The sequence below is a fragment of the Neofelis nebulosa genome, chromosome 15 (genome assembly GCF_028018385.1).
Source record: "Neofelis nebulosa isolate mNeoNeb1 chromosome 15, mNeoNeb1.pri, whole genome shotgun sequence".
NCBI lineage: Eukaryota > Metazoa > Chordata > Mammalia > Carnivora > Felidae > Neofelis > Neofelis nebulosa.
Window position 1 is genome coordinate 23350748 of NC_080796.1, and position 19759 is coordinate 23370506.

Below are 19759 nucleotides of genomic sequence, written 5' to 3' on the forward strand. Positions count from 1 at the left end.
GCAAGTTCAGTGTCCTCTGCTCCCTTTTGATTGACTTAGATGCTCTCTGACCATGATAAATGTCCAGGTATGTTTTCATTTCAGGAAACTCTTGAGTAGCCAACCATAATATTTCTTTTCTTTCAGTTTGTATATTTGTAGGAAACTCCACCTGTTGCATTTATACTGGGAGTCTTCATAAGAAGCTGAGAGAAAGAGAGGGGAAAAAGAAAGAAAGTGGCTATCGAGTACTTTCAAAAATGAGAAAAAAAGGAAAATGGCAAAGTACTGTTTTAGCTGTGCGTGGTCACATCCACAAAGACTGTTAGAAGGTGAACTGTTCCAAGACTGGCACCAGAATGTTTCAGACTTTCCTCTGTCTGTGGCAAATGTTAAAAATACAAACTCATTTGGAAGGAAAAATAAAACCCACAAAGGTTAATGGAGCACAGTATTGGTGTTTGTTGCAGCATTTATTTCTACAAATTTATGAGAAACAAATGACATTTCACTGCAGTATGCAGTTTCAGAATCAGAGTGATTTCAATTTAATATCTTAGTTAACTGTAGTATTTTATTTTCCACGGGGCCATTCACAGAGATCCATCTCTTCAGTGGTAATTAGCAGCACTGTTCCCATGATGCAGTGTTGGGGAAACACTGATTTTGAACTTATTTTTTCCAACTGTAATATTATTGTCCCTTGAACATGTTTTTAATTCCTCAGATTCCCACAGGTGCATAATGGTTCCCTCCCTCTGCATGTCAGTGACATTAGGATTAGAGAATATTGCATTTTCACACAGAGCATCACCAATGCCAGAAGAGCCTACCAAATAATATACTGGGGTCGCATTGTCAGATCCCCCACAACAGGGTGACTTGTACCTCTGTGACTCCGGTTGCCTTTATGTGGTCCGAAACACATGGGCCGCTGTAGTCACAGAACGGCTTGTCCTCGCTGCTGAACTGAATAGCGCAGGGGTGGGGGGCTCGGAGTGGGGTGTGGCAGCAGCAGTATGTGGATTTTGTGGTCAGGCCTGAGTTCAAATCCTGGCTTTCAAAAAACAAAAACACCATCGTAGGATTTGGAATCCACATTAGGGGTTTCGATATCTACCCCATTGTTCAGCAGCTTGGGCTGTTAGTGAGCTTCTTCCTCCTCTGTAAAGCATGTAGCTTAGGCATTTCCTTGAATGACTTGTAAAGATGAGTCTTTCCTTGAAAGACTTGTAAAGATACTTTGTGTGTGAAGTACCTAGCACGTGGTTGGTGTTCGATAAATGGTTGTTATTAGCCTCACTAGGCCAACCCAGCTGTGACTAGAGTCATAGCCCCTTTGGGGGTCTGTTCCTCCAGTCCCCCACTTCCCTATTTCACATTTCTCCCAAGTAGTATTGCTGCCCCATAACCTGACGTCTCTCTCCTTGTTTCTCGGACTGGCTACAGGAGTGATCATAAGATTCCCCCGTACTGCTGTGGCAGATAACTGTTAACACTTCAGGTGCTCACAGAATACAGTTTGCAGCTAATTCCCACCACCACCACCTCCCAATAAAACCAGTTTTCACGTAGCTCATGTGTAGCATGCTGCTTTAAAAAGGCTTGAAGCAGTAATTATAAAATATTCTTAAGGATCCAAAACGAAGCCCTCCTACTGCTTGTATCATTCTAATTTTCTTAGTTGCCATCAAATAAAATCTGGGAAGAATGCTTTAAAATAGAAGAGAGGAAAACGAAAGACTCAAGTTATATATTTAAAATCCGTCTGGGGCTGAACTTGGTATTGCTTCCTTAATCCTTTTTGTGTCAGAGTAGATCTATACAAATGGCACAAGGCTTGTTATGTTTTAAAAAGTACTTATCACACACTAAGACCATTAGTGTGGGCCAGTTTTACTGAGGGACCAAAGTGAAATTAAACTTTTTGTTTTTGCTTTGAAAACAGATACTACTTTTAACTTTGAGTGTTATGGCCTGTTCTTCGTACACATAGCAGATACCCTCTATAGCTATTTATTTTGTATTATTGTAATAGCTTGTCAGTACATCTAACTAATATTTCTATACCCCTTTAATAATAGCTAAACATTTATATTGGCGATTATACTTGATAAAGTTATAGTCCTCAAATTATAATCACATTTTCAAGGTGACACTTGACAACATAGTTTCCAACCATTAACAGATTTGTTCTTTCAGATAGGCAGTTAAGAAGCTAGTGAAAATTACCTGAAAGTAGGAAAGTGTTCTAGGAAATACCACTTAGCATCTTCTGACTTTAGTCCAGTCAAGAATAAGATCTGTGTCCCCGGCATGAGCACTTTATAATTCATAGATCTTGGGCTGGGAACCTAGTGTTGTGTAAATTCTTAAGAATAATTTAGAAGCATCATTATGGGCATCCAGCCAGAAGTCCTACCTGCCAGCTCACTAACAACCCCTCCTCACCCGTGAAGATCCATATTGCTTAAAATGCCACACCTACCCCCTAGCTTACTCTATGGCAAGGGAGTTAGGAAAGTTGTGTCACTTTCTTTTTTAAGGGCCCATAACTGTCATACATACAATAAAATATTCTGAGAGATTTTTCAGTTTGATGCTGTTTCTCTCGGCAAACAAAAAGGGCTCTTGCGTGGAAGCCAGAGATAGGATTAAAGACTCAACAATGAGGAGGTCACATTCTGGCTGTGTCCAAATATCTGTTTTGTGTCTATTTTTATGGCATATGCAGATATCTACATTTTCATGTTATGTCACCAAACACACCTGAATCTAACACTGAAATCTCAACCACAAAGAAAGAGATGAATTGTGTTGGTGTAAGTTTAAATTTTAGAACCCCTAAACACAAAAATCTTCTGGAATTAGGCGAGTGGTGATGGTCGTACAGCTTTCTGAATATACCAAAACCACTGAATTGTGCATTTTAAAAAGATGAATGTATATTATATGAATTACATCTCAAAAAGAAAAAATAATCCCCAAGTAAAATGTTTCAAGAAGATTGACATCCAGCCCGCCATCTTCTTTTCATAGATCCCAAGTGACACCAGAGGTGCCTATACAGAAGCCATACTTATGGGAGGGAGATCTTTCTGTCCAATTTGGAGCTAATTAATGACTATAAATCCTGTGTGTGCTCCTATTTATAGGGGAAAGTGGGTGGAATATTCATTTTTGTACATAAATATATATGCACCCATACATAAACCTATACAAATATCTGCACACGGTGGGCCACCTGGTGTTGGCTTCAGTTTGCGTTTGAAACTCAGCTGTATCATGACTTCCTATGGTCTCTGGTGTAGCTGCTCTGCTTATCTTCATGACTAGATTCCAAGACACAAAAAAGAAACTTTATTGCGAGAAGAATATAGAACATTTATTCTAAACGTCTTTTATTGTCCTTCTTAAGTTTGACCTGGACAAATTTGTGCAGTGGTATTTATCTACTCTGAGACGTTGCTTTGTAAATTAATTTATTTCAAATGAAGTGAAATTCAGACTGAAGGTTTGTCCGTAGAAATACGTCATCTACATTTTCATTTTCATGCAAGCCCCCAGAAAACAAACGAATATGTGTAGCTGTTTTAGTATATTTTAAAATTTAGTAGCCAAGCCCCTAATAAGTAATTACCAACTCCAGGAATTATAATACTATTTTCAGTTTTAAGGAGATGACTTGTTTCTGTTGAGGGAAAGTTAGTTTTCTAACAATGTAATCTACTGACAGCACCTTTTAGAGAACTGCAGCCTTCATCTACTTCTGGAAGATGGGATGCTTTTCTTGTTTAATTAAAGAACTACCTGCACAAATGTGGGTTAAGCCTTAAAAAGCACAGCTAATTAATTGAATTCAGCGAGTCTCCCAAAGCATAATGAAGATTATGTTATCACCTATTTGAGATGAGCAACTCCTAGAAGGAATCAGGAATGCTCAAACTCTCTTGAGTTGGGACACAGAGTATTATCTGTCATTTCTAATTGAAGTATCTTAGCCATGTTTAGTATAATTAAATTTAGAATGTTTCATTTCTTTCATGAGGTTAGAAATAGTAATTCTCTTACCAAAGTTTAACTCAAACAGGAAGAAAATAATTCCTCCAAGTGTACAAAAAGTTTGTCTTGCATGTACTAATTTTTGTAGATCAGTCGTCCCTACGTGTAATTTTGTTTTAATTTTTTTTTAACGTTTATTTATTATTGAGAGACAGAGAGAGACAGAGCATGAGCATGGGAGGGGCAGAGAGAGAGGGAGACACAGAATCCTAAGCAGGCTACAGGCTCTGAGCTGTCAGCACAGACCCCGACGCGGGGCTCAAACTCAAAACCCGCGAGATCACCACCTGACCCGAAGTCAGACGCTTTACTGACTGAGCCACCCAGGCATCCCATCCCTGCATGTAATTTAAAATTAAACTAAACTATTTAATTATACTTGGAAGAAACAGTACAAAAATATGAAGTGAAGCTTACTTGTACTTGCATTATTTGCCATCCTTCCATAGCTAATGAAATAACAGACAAGTTACCACTTTTGTTTTTAACTTGTCAAGTGAAGTTTAAATTTTGCTAGACTTCTAACCTGGGGGGGCGGGGGGGATGGCTCTCCTTTCTCTTACTGTGTTGGGCATTTCCTTACAGTCAAGCGAATCCATCTTTGAAAAATGTTTTTCTATCAATGAAAATAAACATATTTTGTTAGTTTTCCTCATTACCGAGACTGTCATTGGCTTTTGGAAATATTTATGTTTATGAAATAATGTGCTTTTAATGAGTAGTAATAGTCAAGAGCATGGTTTCCATCTGCCTGTGATAACTTCCTGATAAACTTCAGAAGGCTGCCACTCATTTTGAGCATGGATAATCCAGTGAACTCATTGTTGTAAGACGGAAATTGCCAGCCTAAGCCCTGTTGAGGATTCTTGAGCAAACTGGCTAAGAAGGAACAGGTGGTTTCTGATGATGCCTGTTCGCTGATTGAGTTATACCTACTACTTGAGGGAAGCAAAAATGTTATGCATATTAAGAATCTCTAAGTAGGCTTATTGATGACCTCCAGAATGAATTCTCCAAAAAATGTATTCCATTTTTAGTAAGTTTTGCTTCCTGTTAAAGTAGTAGTACCTGAGAAAAATTGCGTCACACTGACACGTTTTGACATTATCGGTAAGCCGTTTTCTTTTTTAGAATTTGATTTGTATGCTAGAGCAGGGATCTGCAAACTACGGCCCGTGGGACACATCGGCCCACGGCCTGTTTTTGTAAATAAAATTTTATTGGAACACAGCCACACCCCTTGTTTATTAATCATCGTCTAGGACTGCTTTTGCACAACAGTGGCAGAGTTTGAGTAGTCTCAACAAAGACCATGTGGCCTGCAAATCCTACAGTGCTTAGTGTCTGGCCATTTACATGAAAAGTTTGTTGACCCCTGTGCTAGAGTATAATCTAAGACTGGTTTTTTAAATGCTGGAAAAACTGCAGTCTGGTTAGCCAACTGCCAGTTAGTTATTACTGACGAGATTTTGTTTTTAGTTTGACATTTAAATTTTAAAAAATTTCTACCGGAATGATAAAATAAGATATGTTGGGTAAAGGAAGAGTGTAAAATGATTTCAGATATCCAGATTTTTCTCTCTCAAATCTTCATTTGCAGACAGCGTAGACATTGAAACATTTATCTGTAGGCATTTGTCTTTGGATGTCAAAAAGCTGTTTGCTGAGGTGGGATGCTGATAATTATCAACTCTGGAAAGAATTACCCAAAGGAAAATACGTGAGAGTGGAGTGCGTTGTTGCAAATAAAACTGTGCTGGATCTTTTAGGAAAACATTTCCTCCTGACCCTTAAATGTCTCTAAAAACATGTGCCAAGAATTCATTCTAGCAGCAGACGACACACCCAAAATGCTGAGCTTGAGTCCACGGAGCTGCCTCTTTCCCCGTCACTTTTTCCTATAAGGCTTAGTTTATTTTCTTCTGAATGCCGGTTCACATTTCCCTGGTTTCTCACGGAATAAATGACGTTCCCCATCCCTCGTCCCGCCTCACCCACCGCCCAGCCCCCAAGACGCAGAAGACCACTAGAAACGTTCCCCTCCCTGGCCATTTCATTCTGTTGCCTGAAGATGAACTGTTCGGCAAGGCTTCTGACCTTGTCACAGGAGGAAGTTCCTCCCACCCAGCTTTGGTAACACGGCCTAAACAACTCACACCGGAGCGGCTGATAGTTCCACAGGCAGCGTTTCCATCGGCACCGAACTGCAGATGGCAGCGTGGACAGGGAGGGGCTTCGTCTTCCTGAGTTGAGACTTGCCCACTGGCTGCCTCGAGTGTGCTTTCTTCCAGCGAATGTTTGCAGTCAGAGAGAGAGCTTGGAGTAAATGACACTCTCAGGACAAACAAAATAGCAAAACGGCCTCGACAGGGGTCTGCTGTTGTGACTGCCCTTTGGTAAATGTATCAGTAGGTGTGCAATTTCATTGGATATTCTGTTTTGTTTTGTTTTTCAATTGTCTTTGTACCTATGATTGAGAACGGTAGTTGGTCTATGACTGTTGAGGAGGTAAGTTTTTTTGTTTCTTTTTTTTTTTTTTTTTTTTTTTTTTAATCTGTGTGTGTGTCTGTGATACCGGCGTCTGTCTGTCTGAAAAATGCAGTATCCTCCTCCCAGAAGTTACTGAGCAAACTTGCCCGGCTGTTCGGCTCCCATGCCAGGCGGGGGAGGGCACCGAGGAGGACAGCGTCGTCCGCCTTCTGTTCAGGTGATGTCCGGGTGTGCAGGACGGAGGACGTTTCCAGCGGTGCGGTGTGAGGGTTTCGGGTTCTGTAGGTGGCGTCTCCCGCAGGCTTCTCGGAGCGGAGAGGGGAGCCGTCTGCCTGCGGGGCCGACCGGCTGGGCACCGCTGGGCACAGCTGCCGGCGCGAACCAGGCTCCCGGCTGACCCCCCGGGCGCTGGCGGGCGGGCCGCCCTCGGGGACATCGCAGGATGAACCTGGCCCGTCCAGACGGAACTTTCTGCTCCGTCGGGGCAGCAAAGCGAGCCGTTTGGCGCCTCAGTCAGTTGCGGGGAACACAAGCTTTGGCCCCTCGGGAAGGGCTGCCACAGACAGCCGAGCAAGAAAGCCGGCTGGACCCCTCGGTGAGCGCGGGGCGGCCCCGCGCAGGGACCCTCCACCTCGCCGGGGAGCGGTGCCTCTGCGGTGCAGGGAGGACTTTGGAGGACGATGCTGCATTTTCGGCCCCACGGCTTGCTTTCCCACGTGTCTGCGCGCAGCGCGGGCGTCACCTTCCCACTGTGCTGCTTGCTGTGTGCCACACGCCCAACTGAAGCTTCTGCTAAAGCCGAGCCAGCAGGTGCGCCCCTGAGGCGGCTGTGCTTCCTAGGGACCCTTAGACGCTCACAGCTCCCCCCAGGTCTGTCCCCTGGCCACCGCCTCCACCCCCGTGACGCGTGCCACAGGCGCAGTAAGGGGAACTTTCCGGTCAGCACTCCTGCGGAGCTCCTGGCTCTTCTCAGATAACATCAGGCGTCAGGCCTTTATCTCCAAGCAGCGGTGAAGTACCACCTGCTGCATCTTGAAAATGCTTGGAACAGAGTGCTCTTCCCTGTGCGATTTCCTCTGCAGGTTATTTGCACTCCCCCGGAAGCGGAAGCATATGTCGCTGTGACCTGAAAAACTGGTAGCTGCCACGTGGTCACTGGTGGTAAATGACTGTAACCTAAGTGAGAATTGAGCAGACTCTGCAGTTTGGAATCCCGCAAGTAGGATTTCAGTGGGAACTGGATGCCTAATTCAGGAACCGGTATCAGAGTAGCATCCCCGTGGTCTCTCGGAGGGACTGGTCAAGAAAGAGAAAAATCGCTCCTGGGCCCCAGCGGTCTGCTTTGTGAACTATGTTGTGAAGAAAAGGGGCTCGGTATTGCTGCTTGTTCCCCGTGAGGAGGACACGGATTGGAAAAGTTTCCAAAACCCCCCTCCCCCGCTTTTTTTATATATAATTCTCAGCTTTCTACAAATACGCAAGTTGGTTCCACGAAAAGGAGGGATATTTAGACAAATCAGGGTAAAAGACTAAGTCTCTGGCCTCTGCTAGAATTTGGATTGCTTCAGCAACGATCGAAAGATTGAGCTGTAGATGCCCATATTAGTGTCTCCTTTTATTACACTTCTGTGGAGGTTAGAACTTCTATAGATTGAGGGGACCGCCAGAATTTGATGAGTGCAATGTGCCCTACAAATACGTACACTGTCTTTGCAGGGATATCTTGGGAAGGCGTTCCTGGCAAGGCCATGCATTGGGGAGGTTACGTTGTATCTTGGTCAAAAAACGAAGATCCAGTGTGGTTTCCGGTAGAATATGAGCTTCTAACAGGAGTGGACTTTTAAAAAGTTCTCATTTGGGCATTTTATTCTTTTCAACGGAATTGAAATTCCGAATGATTTTTAATTTTTTTAAACAACATTTTAAACACCTGTGTTGTGTATTCATTGTAGAAAACTTAGAAACGTTTGTAAAGTACAAAGGCAACCATAAAAATAAATCTACCTGCAATTAATAGTGTTATTTATGTTGTTAGGAAAATGAGATTTTCTACTTTGTCTTTTTTACTTCTGTAAGGTGGCTTAAGCATTTCTTTCATCATTAGATATTTTCCCCTTAATTTTAACACTGCATGGAATTCTATTATGAATTTATTTAAAAGTATTTAAGAGATTTTGAACTGTTTTTATCTTCTTCCATAGATTTCTTTTCCAGAAATGTTTTGGTGGGGCGCCTGGGTGGCTCAGTCAGTTGAGCGTCCGACTCTTGCTTTTGGCTCAGGTCGTGATCTCAAGGTTCTTGAGTTTAAGCCTTGAGTTGGGCTCTGCGCTGACAGCTTGGAGCCTGTGTGGGATTCTCTCTCTCCCCCGCTCTCTGCCCCTCCCCCGCTCGTACTCTATCTGTCCCTCTCAAAATAAATAAACAAACATTAGAAAAATGTTTTGTCATTCCCCAGCTATCCCACTCTTCCTTTTCCAAAAGAGAAGACAGAAATAGACCCTGTGGGCTAGTTCTAGTCAACACGCAGGTTCGTCCTTTGACCTCCCTGCTGGCCCTGCTGGTGGGGGGGACCCTCTACCTCCATGAAAGTCTTGGGCTCTGCCCTCACCACCGGTTTCTTAGCCCTTCTTTAAAAAACAAAAAGAAAAACAGCAACTAGGCTCTCTTTTTCCCATGTAACCAATCCTGGCTTGTTCTTTGGAAGATAAGAGCCATCCGCCCCACACGCTGTGCTGTGACACGCTATCTTCCGGGGCATAGATGAGTCTTCTGGCTGTGTGGCACTGCTTTGTCTGAGTTTCTGCCGCCCTTGCAGAAAACACCATTAGGAGTATAAATCTGAAAAACAGGAAGGTCTCATTGCATTGAAGTCTTTCCTGTCAGCTCTCTGAATCTCCTGTAACTGCTAACAGTAGCAAAAACAAAAACAAAAAATCACTTTTGATACTTTGGAGTGGAAGACAGTAAATTGCCCTTCTGAAAATCGACGTGAACGTACAGAATGTAACTTGGACCTTTCATCATATAACTTTTTTTCAGATTTTTCCTGGGGAGTTCAAGAGGAAAACAAAAAAAAAAAAAAAAACAGCCCAGTGATTTCTTTTACCCAAAACCTCTTAATCTGAAGTTTTAAAAAACACTCGAACAAATATTTAGAGACACTGTCGTAAGGACTGTTGCTCTTTACAAATAGAAAAACTGGTGTTCAGGAAGCTATTTTTACCCCAAGAATGGAAATGTCCGTTGATAGCAAAGTCACCAACCCCTATCCTGATTCTGGAGTTAGTGCTCTTAATTAAATATATTCCATGAATTTGAACTCTGATACTAGACAGACGACTTGAAGAAATGTCTAGAGGTTCCCCCCATTTCACCCCTTCTATGTTGTGCCGTTTCCCTTGAGGTCAAGGGTGGGATTATTGTGCACGTCTCAAACAGAGAAGGGCCCGTGTCTGTGCTCTAGGTCTAGGTGAAAATGTCACAGGACTGGGGATATGTGGGGAGATTTTGCCTTTTGTGGCACGTGTTTTATAATGAAGCCTTTTCTAAGGGTGCCTGTACGGGACAGTTGCAAGTCTCACCGGGTAGAGAACCGCATCTGCACTGCTAGCTTGACTCACTGTCGTTTCCCAGACAGCAGCCCTGCGTCCCTGTGCCACTCGTGCCTTCTCCTTTCTTCACCTTCAGAGGTTCACTTTGTTGTCATTGGCTTGTGTTTCCTCCCCAGCCCCCTTGGCCTCTGCTAGTACGTCCAGGTGCTAATGCCCACCTCTGGCTGTCGCTCTTTTCCTGCAGAGGGAGAACCGGAGACTACAGGAGGCCAGCATGAGGCTGGAACAGGAGAACGATGACCTCGCCCATGAACTGGTCACCAGCAAAATTGCTCTGCGAAACGACTTGGATCAGGTAAACTTGGTTGACCTCCCACCGTGACGACCTCCTCAAGGGCGAGGACTGAGTGGCGCCCACCACAGTCCCCCCGGGGCTTACGCTGTGCTTGATACCGACTTGGCTGCCTGTTGGATGGAGGGACGGGCAATGGGGCGGGAGGGGGCAACTTGTGCTGATGGGAGAGGGCGGGAGACGCGGAGCCTTTGAGAACAGAGGGTTTGGGCTATTTCCAAACAGCATGTGCGACATAGTTTTTTTATAACTCTCAACTTCTCTGGTGTCTCTTCTCTTCATTGGTACTTTTCCTAAGCCGAGGGCTGCCACCATAATTACCCGGAGATATCAGTCACCAAGAGTATACGTATGCCCTTCAAACATTGGAGGGCACTTCTTTTTGTGGAACAAAAAGAATTCTCAGCTACAATAAATGTGAAGATTTTATATGAAGTGTGTACATTAAGATGTATGTCTTGTTGGATTGGGAGGCGTTCTAGTGGCTACTAAGGGCCAAGGCCGCCTGGGTGTGAATCCTGGCATTACTGTTTACTAACCCCATGACCCTGGGCAGTTTGGACCCTGCCTGTGGGTTTTGAATAAGGCAAAGTACTTGAGCAGTGTGCGTTCCAAAAATGTTAGCTGTTGCTAGAAGACCTTAAATCGTTCAGCTTCCCTGGTTCTTTCCACCAGTACCGACAGCTTTAGGACTTCCTGTTTTCCATTGCTAGTGTTTTCTTTTTTTTTTTATTTTTTAAATTTAAAAAAAAAAATTTTTTTTTTTTAACGTTTATTTATTTTTGACACAGAGAGAGACAAAGCATGAACGGGGGAGGGGCAGAGAGAGAGGGAGACACAGAATCGGAAGCAGGCTCCAGGCTCTGGGCCATCAGCCCAGAGCCCGACGCGGGGCTCAAACCCACGGACCGCAAGATCGTGACCTGAGCCTAAGTCGGACGCTCAACCGACTGAGCCACCCAGGCGCCCCGAAATTTTTTTTTTTTTTAAGTTTATTTATTTTTGAGACAGAGAGAGACACAGCATGAACGGGGGAGGGTCAGAGAGAGAGGGAAACACAGAATCGGAAGCAGGCTCCAGGCTCTGAGCCATCAGCCCAGAGCCCAACGTGGGGCTCGAACTCACGGACCGCGAGATCGTGACCTGAGCCGAAGTCGGACGCTCAACCGACTGAGCCACCCAGGCGCCCCAGCATTGCTAGTGTTTTCAACGATAGTTGGCAAGATGGAAGGAGTCTTGTGCAGATTTAAAATTATCCCTCTTTTCTGACTTAAAAAGTGATTACTCCCAACAAATGGTGCCAGGGTCAGAAAAACTGAGCCTTACACTGTTGAACCTGTAAAAAAAAAACAGAGGCGTTACTTGTGTTCTAACTGCTCATTGACAACATTTAAAATACACACCTAAAACGGGGCGCCTGGGTGGCGCAGTCGGTTAAGCGTCCGATTTCAGCCAGGTCACGATCTCGCGGTCCGTGAGTTCGAGCCCCGCGTCAGGCTCTGGGCTGATGGCTCGGAGCCTGGAGCCTGTTTCCAATTCTGTGTCTCCCTCTCTCTCTGCCCCTCCCCCGTTCATGCTCTGTCTCTCTCTGTCCCAAAAATAAATAAAAAACGTTGAAAAAAAAATTTAAAAAAAATAAAATAAAATACACACCTAATGATATGAATATGATTAAATGTTTGAGATGGAAGGAGTTTGTTAAATGTTTACAAATGGTCCCTGCCTCAACTCCTTGTTCCCATACTAATTTTGCGTTTCCAAAGTTTCAGCCACAGGAAGATGGGCAATAAGACGACTATTAAGGAAAATCGTGCTAAAGGGGGAGAAGGGGAAGCTGAAGGAATCCACACTAGACAGAGTTTAAAAATAAAACAGAAACTCTGCTTGGGGACACAGGATGTAGAAGGTGGAAAAGCAGCCTGGTTAAGGGGTGGGGGCAGGGTGGCCCCTTTCACCGCAGAACTGCTCAGCCAGGCTGTTGGGAAGTTATTAGAGATGGTGTGAAAAATGTGTGAGTAGGAGAGCCAGAACCAAAGAAGACAGAGGGCCTCCGTTCCATCAGGGCTATAACCAGCCTGACCTTGGCCGGTACATTTTTGTATTAATGAGACTCTATGGTGGTGAGTCAGTACTGTGATGAAATTCTTGTTTCATATTAGCTCTCCTAACAGCCTGACTCACATTTGATTCTGTCATTTTGAGTCTTGTATCCATTAATAGTTTTCTTACGACGGATAGCTAAATGAAAAAGCGCTGTAAGTAGTTGGGCTCTGCGGGGATGTGGTGAGATTCACTAGAGAGAGCTGTACATTGAAAGTTGTGCGGGAAGTGTATTTGATATTCTCTATCAAGCCCTTAAACGGATTAAGAAGTAATGAAATGAAATATCCACTGAGTGTCTACTATGCACCGAGGACTCTGTTTAGGACTTTCATAGCATTAGCTTATTTGATCTCACTAATGACTTGGCTCCATCAAGCAGGGATTATTTTAATCTTACATTTAAAAATGAGGAAAATGACATATACACTCTGACTTGGAAAAACATGCTAACAAAACAGAGACCTGATCAGAAATATGTGTGCAAGATTGTTAACTACTGTGTCACTTGGAAGAATAAAAAGTGGAAATAATGCCTATGTCCAATAGAAGGGGAGAACGAAAGTATATCTGTAAAATGTCTTTTTGGAATTGTTCTTCAAAACAGGGAAGATGATGTTATAATAATATTTTTGTAAAACCATATATTTATCTGTATATAATGCTTGCATCTAAATAGCAAGGGATATGGCTGGCATAGGGTAGTCATGTTAGGAAAGAAAGCTGAAATATACTTCAAAAGGAAAAACGCCTACAAGAAAATACATCAAAATATTAGTACTAGATATCTCTGGGTGATAAGAGTAAATCTAATTTGGGGTGCCTGGATGGCTCTGTCGGTTAGGTGTCCAACTTCAGCTCATGTCATGATCTCACACTTTGTGAGTTCAGGCCCCACATCTGGCTCTCTGCTGTCAGTACAGAGCCCACTTCAGATCCCCTGTCCCCCCACCTCTCTCTCTCTCTCTCTCTCTCTCTCTCTCTCTCTCTCTCTCTCTCTCTCTCTCTCTCTCTCCCCCTCTCCCACTTGGGCTCACATTCTCAAAAATAAACATTAAAAAAAAAAGTAAATTTGGGGCACCTGAGTGGCTCAGTCCGTTAAGCATCTGACTTCGGCTCAGGTCATGACTTCGCGGTTTGTGAGTCTGAGCCCCGCCTCGGGCTCTGTGTTGACAGCTCGGAGCCTGGAGCCTGTTTCGGATTCTATGTCTCCTTCTCTCTCTGCCTCTCCCCCACTTGTGCTCTGTCTCTCTCTATCAAAAATAAATAAATGTAGGGGCGCCTGGGTGGCTCAGTCGGTTGAGTGGCCGACTTCGGCTCAGGTCACGATCTCGCGGTCCGTGAGTTCGAGCCCCATGTCAGGCTCTGTGCTGACAGCTCAGAGCCTGGAGCCTGTTTCAGATTCTGTGTCTCCCTCTCTCTGACCCTCCCCTGTTCATGCTCTGTCTCTCCCTGTCTCAAAAATAAATAAAACATTAAGAAAAAAAATTCAAAAATAAATAAATGTAATAAAAAAATTTTTTAAGAGTCAATTTAATTTTTACATTCATCTTTATACATTTTTTTCAGTTATTTTATCTTTTATAAGACCTTAAATACTTAACCACCCTTGGTTAAGTAATAATATGCATTATACCATTTAAAAAACTTTTTTTTCATGTTTACTTATTTATTTTGAGAGAGAGCTCGATCAGGGGAGGGGCAGAGAGAGGGGAAGACACAGGATCTGAAGCTGGTTCCAGGCCCTGAGCTGTCAGCACAGAGCCAGATGCGAGGTCGAACTCACAACCTGAGATCATGACCTGAGCTGAAGTTGGAGGCTTAACCGACTGAGCCACCCAGGTGCTCCTATACCTTTTTAATAATCAGAAAAATATATATTACTTAAAAAATATTGCACCACCAAGAAAATCCATTTTGTGGATCAGTCTGGAAAGACTGCTACATGGACACTCCTGAAATAATTGACTATTGAGCACCTGGGTAGATAGCTCATGTAGATACTCGATTCTAGTCCCTGAAGAAAAGATTCCTTGGTTCCTTCATTTTTGCCTCTTTCTCTTATTTCCTCCCTTTTTAAAAGAGTAAGACCTGGCCCCTGCCTGTTGAAACTTATTACCTAAGTGAAAGAATTTAAAAACTGCTATTTCATGCATATTTCCTCCTAACATCTGATTTTGCCATTTCTGCCTGAGTGGGGTTTATTTGCCTGTCAAAAAGCTGTCTGTGCAGTTTAGGTGTCCTGCCCCCCACCCCCCACCCCCAGCCAGGAAGGGCACCAGCCGCACAGAGAAAGCCCAAGCCCCGCCCCCCCTTCACCTGCTTCACCCCATACTTTTCCATTCTCACTTTTATCCAAATCCAATCTCTTCATTAAAATAGCAAAACTTGGGCAGACATTAAACAAACACGAAAGCAGATTGTATTCAAGACAATATGTAAAGCAAACAAGCACTAATTCGGTAATTAGGTGTTCTTTAAAATAAATTATTCCTGGGGCTCCAGGGTGCCTCAGTCTGTTGAGTGTCCGACTTCGGCTCAGATCATGATCTCAAGGCTCGTGAGTTCTAGCCCCGCGTCGGGCTCTGTGCTGACAGCTCAGAGCCTGGAACCTGCTTCATATCCTGGGTCTCCCTCTCTCTCCCTGCCCTTCTCCTGCTCATGCTGTCTCTGTCTATTTCTCAAAAATAAGTAAACATTAAAAAAAAATTTTTTTTAATAAATAAGTAAATAAATCATTCCTTACCCGTGTCATTTTAGTGCCGGCTTTGGGCACCCTGGACACCTGGGCTCTTCATTTTCTCTCTGACACAGCTTTCTGTTTTAACAACTTGCCCTCCATCAGGCGCTTGAAATATGGACTCCTCAGCGATTAACGGTGTAGAAAGATACAACATCTCCATTTCAGTTTCAGTCGCTGCCTGCCTTCAAGCCCTTCCTGTCATTTCTTGTTCCCAGAGAACAAACAGAAGAGACATACCCAGTAGAAGACCATGCCTAGTCCTTCTAAACAGAGCAAGTTCTGTGTTAGACCAGAAGATCCATGTAATGAGTGGCAAAGTCTTTTGTTTTGTTTTAAATTGGACAACTGGCTTGGCTAGTTCTTTGAGAGATCAGGTCTGGAAGATCCTCATCCCTGATGTGAGAGCTGAACCTTCTGGTCAGGTTATTGGTGGACTTGTGATTAAATCACAAGTCCTCTCTTATGTAGGTCGTAGAAGCCTTAGGTAGCAAGTAGAAGTCTCCACATCAATAAGGCGTTATAAGATGTGGGCAAGTGATTAGAAGACTTAATAGTGACAATAATCTTAACAAATTATGGTGAAGGTTTTACAGTTTGAGTTCAAAGATAGAATTTGAGTATCTGTTTAGTATTACGTTCCTTGAGATTCATTTAACATTCAGGATGACTTCTGCTCAAGTATAGAAGTAGGCCATACAAAGACCCAGAAGACTGCTTGTGGAAGGAGAACCAAGTTTTTTCAGATATGGTCCTTTCCTGATGAGCAGCAGAATCTCTCTGACTTTACTATTTAACATAGAGGAGAGACTCTGGATGAAGCTTCCTGGAGAATTCTGGCACTCCTCTCACATGGGACCCGCAGCAATTTCTGCAGATGTTGGAAATGTTCCTTTAGTGTTCCAAAACTATAAAATTAAATGTCTAGGTATGGTATACAGTTTAAGAACCTTAAATGTCCAGATAGCATTAACTATTCGGAAATTTACAAAAGGCTAAAAATTGGGGGTGAATCTCTTTAAGAAACCAAACTTAGAATAACATTCACTTTAGAGTGTCATGATGTATATTCTCTTCACAAAGTGGAAATTGCTGGGGCTACTGGAAGAGGATCCTTCTTTAGTAGGAGGGCTCTTGCTCAGAAATTCTGGGGTAGAACTTGAGCCAGTGGGTTGAAGTTATAGGGAGCTAGATCTTGGTTAGATTTTTAAGAACATGAAAATGGCCTGTATGGCTGTTCTTCATTCGCTGCTCTGCGACCCTCCATCAGAGACTTGGGGGAGGCGCTCCCTGCTTTGACTACAGTCATCTGGCTGGCTGCTCTAGAATTCGCTGTTTTGAATTTCTATAATCTACATGAGATCTCTTATAATTTATGAAGACTTAACTTGCAGCATGTATTTTGCCCACCTCTAATTTTAGGATGTTCTTTCGCTGTGTAGATTTCCTCTATAAAATCCAATGTTATCAGAACAAGTTTTAAAGTCTTTAAAAGGGATTTTTTCACCTCAGCTACCCAATAGATGCAAATTATCTGAACACCGAACTGTAACCGTTAGAATATGGGGACATCAGGAACTGGAAGACAGAACAGAGAAGCTGGAATGCCAGGACCCAGCAGACGGTGCTGGCCTGGCCATCTGGACGTGTGGGCGATACGGTGAAACACAGACACAAGGCCACCTGGCCAGTTTTCACAATTACTTGGATAATGTTTTGCTGTTGTCAGCCAGGGATGGCTCCTTCAGATAGCTGCCTCTCCTCTGCATCTGCGGTTTCCTCTACTGAACTCATCCTGTGGCCCTCCGCCACCTCCACTCCACACAGTAGCTTCAGCAGTGACTTCAGTGCCACATCCGTTCACTCACCAAATACTTCCGGAGCCCCTCCCCTACCTGGGGCTGGCCTTGGTGCTGAGGAAATAGCCAGGAGCGAAAGAGACGCGGTTCCTGCCTTCCAGGGCTGAAAGTCTGGTGGGCAGTACAAATAAATCATACGTGCATCTTGTCATTACAGATTGTGCTAAGTGCGATCAAGGGAAATGGAGAGATTTGAGCAGAGGAACTGATTTAGATGGGGGGTGAGAAGCTGATTGAGATGAGGATGAGTGGGGCAGGGCTCAGGCCTCGCTTTACTGCAGATGTGAACTTGGAGCTGAGACCTCAAGGGTGAGGGGAGGGTCCAGAGTATGCAGTAGGCACATGTCAACTAAGTTCAATGCACGCACAGTGCTTTCCTGGTTAACTGGACTCTGTATCCAAGTTGAAACCAGAGTATTGTCTCGGAGCTTTTCTTGGCCATTCTAGAAACATGGTCTTTTCCGTTTGCATTCCTGGTCCATACATCGTTTTTCCTCATGGCTATCTCTGTCATGGGTTTTTGGTCTTAATTTCTCCTTGCTGTACTCACTGTCCTGTGGGAGTAGCCTCGTGAACCATTTTACCTCCGCCGGTCTTTGAATTTTCTCACCTAACTGTTGTCCATGGATCAGCCCCGTCTCCTCTCTGAGCTCACCCCCAAACCCCTTGCACTAACAGCCAGAAGCTTCCATAGGAGGTTCCATCCAGTCCATCTACATAGTCTCAGAGCGGGTGCTGTTGTGACATCTGGAAACGTGCAAGAAGCATTTAGAACGTGCCTGCACTTTGGTGCCATCCAACTCAGAATTCAGATCATGGCTCTGATATTAGATGTCTGCCCCAGTCAGGTTATTTGCTCCCTCCAGACTTCCCTGTCATTATCTGTAAGATAATTCTTGCTGTGAGGATCAGAGATGGCGTGTGCCAAGCGCCTGCTGTATCGTTGGCATTCAGTGAGAGCAGCCACCCCCGGGTGAGCTAGGAGGGGAGAAATGGCTTTTGGGAGTGACGCAACAGTCGTAACTAGAGATTAGGTTCGGAGGAAGTATCCACACGCTTCCTTCACCTTCTTTACCATTGTGATGTGCTCTGATTTGCAGGCAGAAGACAAGGCGGATGTGTTGAATAAGGAGCTCCTCCTGACCAAACAGAGGCTGGTGGAGGCTGAAGAGGAGAAGAGGAAGCAAGAGGAAGAGACTGCGCAGGTAAAAGGCAGAGGTGGGCTGTTTCTTTACCCAGGAGGATCGGCCCGTGGAGCTGATGAATACAATAAGCAGGAAGTAAAATGACACTGACTCTACATCAAGGGCCACCTTGAAGCAGTACATGTGAGTAGCGTGGGTCTCGACATTTCTTTTGAAGGGCGCTAGAAGACGAGGCCGCGTTTCTACCCTCCAACAGCTCTTAGGAATCTGCCTTGACTCAGATGTCTAGCGAGAGTGTTAAGCTTCCTCTAAGTTTAGTAACTTGGAATTGCGATCCAAGAGCCTTGACGAATCCGCAAAGTTTGTGTCGTGTCTCCAAGGTAATTGACTTCAGCAGTATTTTAGGAGGATTATGAAGCGGAAAGCCCACAGAGATCTCTGCTGCAAGCTGTCTCAGTCAGTCACGCCCGATTTTCCTGATTCATGCCTTAGAAGAACGTTCCTGGCAGAGCTCTCAACCCTTACTCCCGGGGGGAATGGAAAAAGCAGCTCTTTGGGAACAAGCCTTGTTGTTAGCACCCTCCAGTCATCGTACGAGTTGTGAGGCTGTTCAGCTGCAAGATGCCACCGTGGCAAAGGCGTTCCACATAAGTGACAGGAGGGGCCTCTCCACCCAAAGAGTTGAGGCTTCAGGCTTCCCTAAGAAAGAGCAGGCCCGCTTCACCAATGTCCTCCGTCTGTCAGTCCCAGCCAGGCGGGATTAACTCACTTATTTTAATGAGTTTCATTCTAAGACATCAATAACACTAAATATAAAACAGAACACAAAGCGTTTCAAAGACCTGCATCCAAGCAGAAGAAATCCACTTAAGTTTCTGATGAATGGATGCATCCTTTAGCACCTTCCAGGGTTTATAAAAAGTGTTTCATGATTTTTTTTTTTTTTTAATGATGAAATGACTCTTGGCATTTAGTGTGGACCAAGATTTTTTTCCCACTCAAAAATTTTCAGGAGCTGATCATTCAGTTTGAACTAGGCGTTTTGATGGGTTTTGTGTTTTTCTTTACCTCCTGCCTTTTGGGGGCCCAATTCAGTACTTTGGGTAAAGAATGAAGCTATTGGCAAATTAATTATTCTTTTAAGTTTATTTATTTATTTTGAGAGAGAGAGCAGGAGGGGCAGAGAGAGAGAGAATCCTAAGCAGGCTCCACATTGTCAGTGCAGAGCCCGAAGTGGGGCTTGAACTCATAAACTATGCGATTGTGACCTGAGCCGAGATTAGAAGTTGGATACTTAACTGACTGAGCCATCCAGGCTCCCCTGCAAATTAATTAGTTTAATCCATACTTCTTCGCTCTCCTTGATGTGTGTGTGTGTGTGTGTGTGTGTGTGTGTGTGTGTGTGCGCGCGCATATATCCTGTGTTAATCATTATAGTGCCTTTGCGAGATAGCGATTATGCTCTTCGTATGTCAGATAAG

General features: G+C 44.0%; 1 protein-coding gene across 13 annotated transcripts in view; it reads left to right on the forward strand.

Annotated features, from left to right (window-relative positions):
• RABGAP1L (RAB GTPase activating protein 1 like) overlaps window positions 1–19759 on the forward strand; it is a 758910-nt gene that overhangs the window by 723906 nt on the left and 15245 nt on the right. For 10 of the 13 annotated variants that reach the window (XM_058701181.1, XM_058701183.1, XM_058701182.1 and 7 more), the window contains 2 exons: window positions 10327–10437; window positions 18234–18338. In XM_058701181.1, coding sequence (XP_058557164.1) covers window positions 10327–10437; window positions 18234–18338 — 216 coding nt within the window. Of the gene's footprint in view, window positions 1–126; window positions 431–4720; window positions 6550–10326; window positions 10438–18233; window positions 18339–19759 lie in introns of those variants that run through there. The other 3 variants (XM_058701185.1, XM_058701193.1, XM_058701192.1) reach the window with 2 other exon arrangements.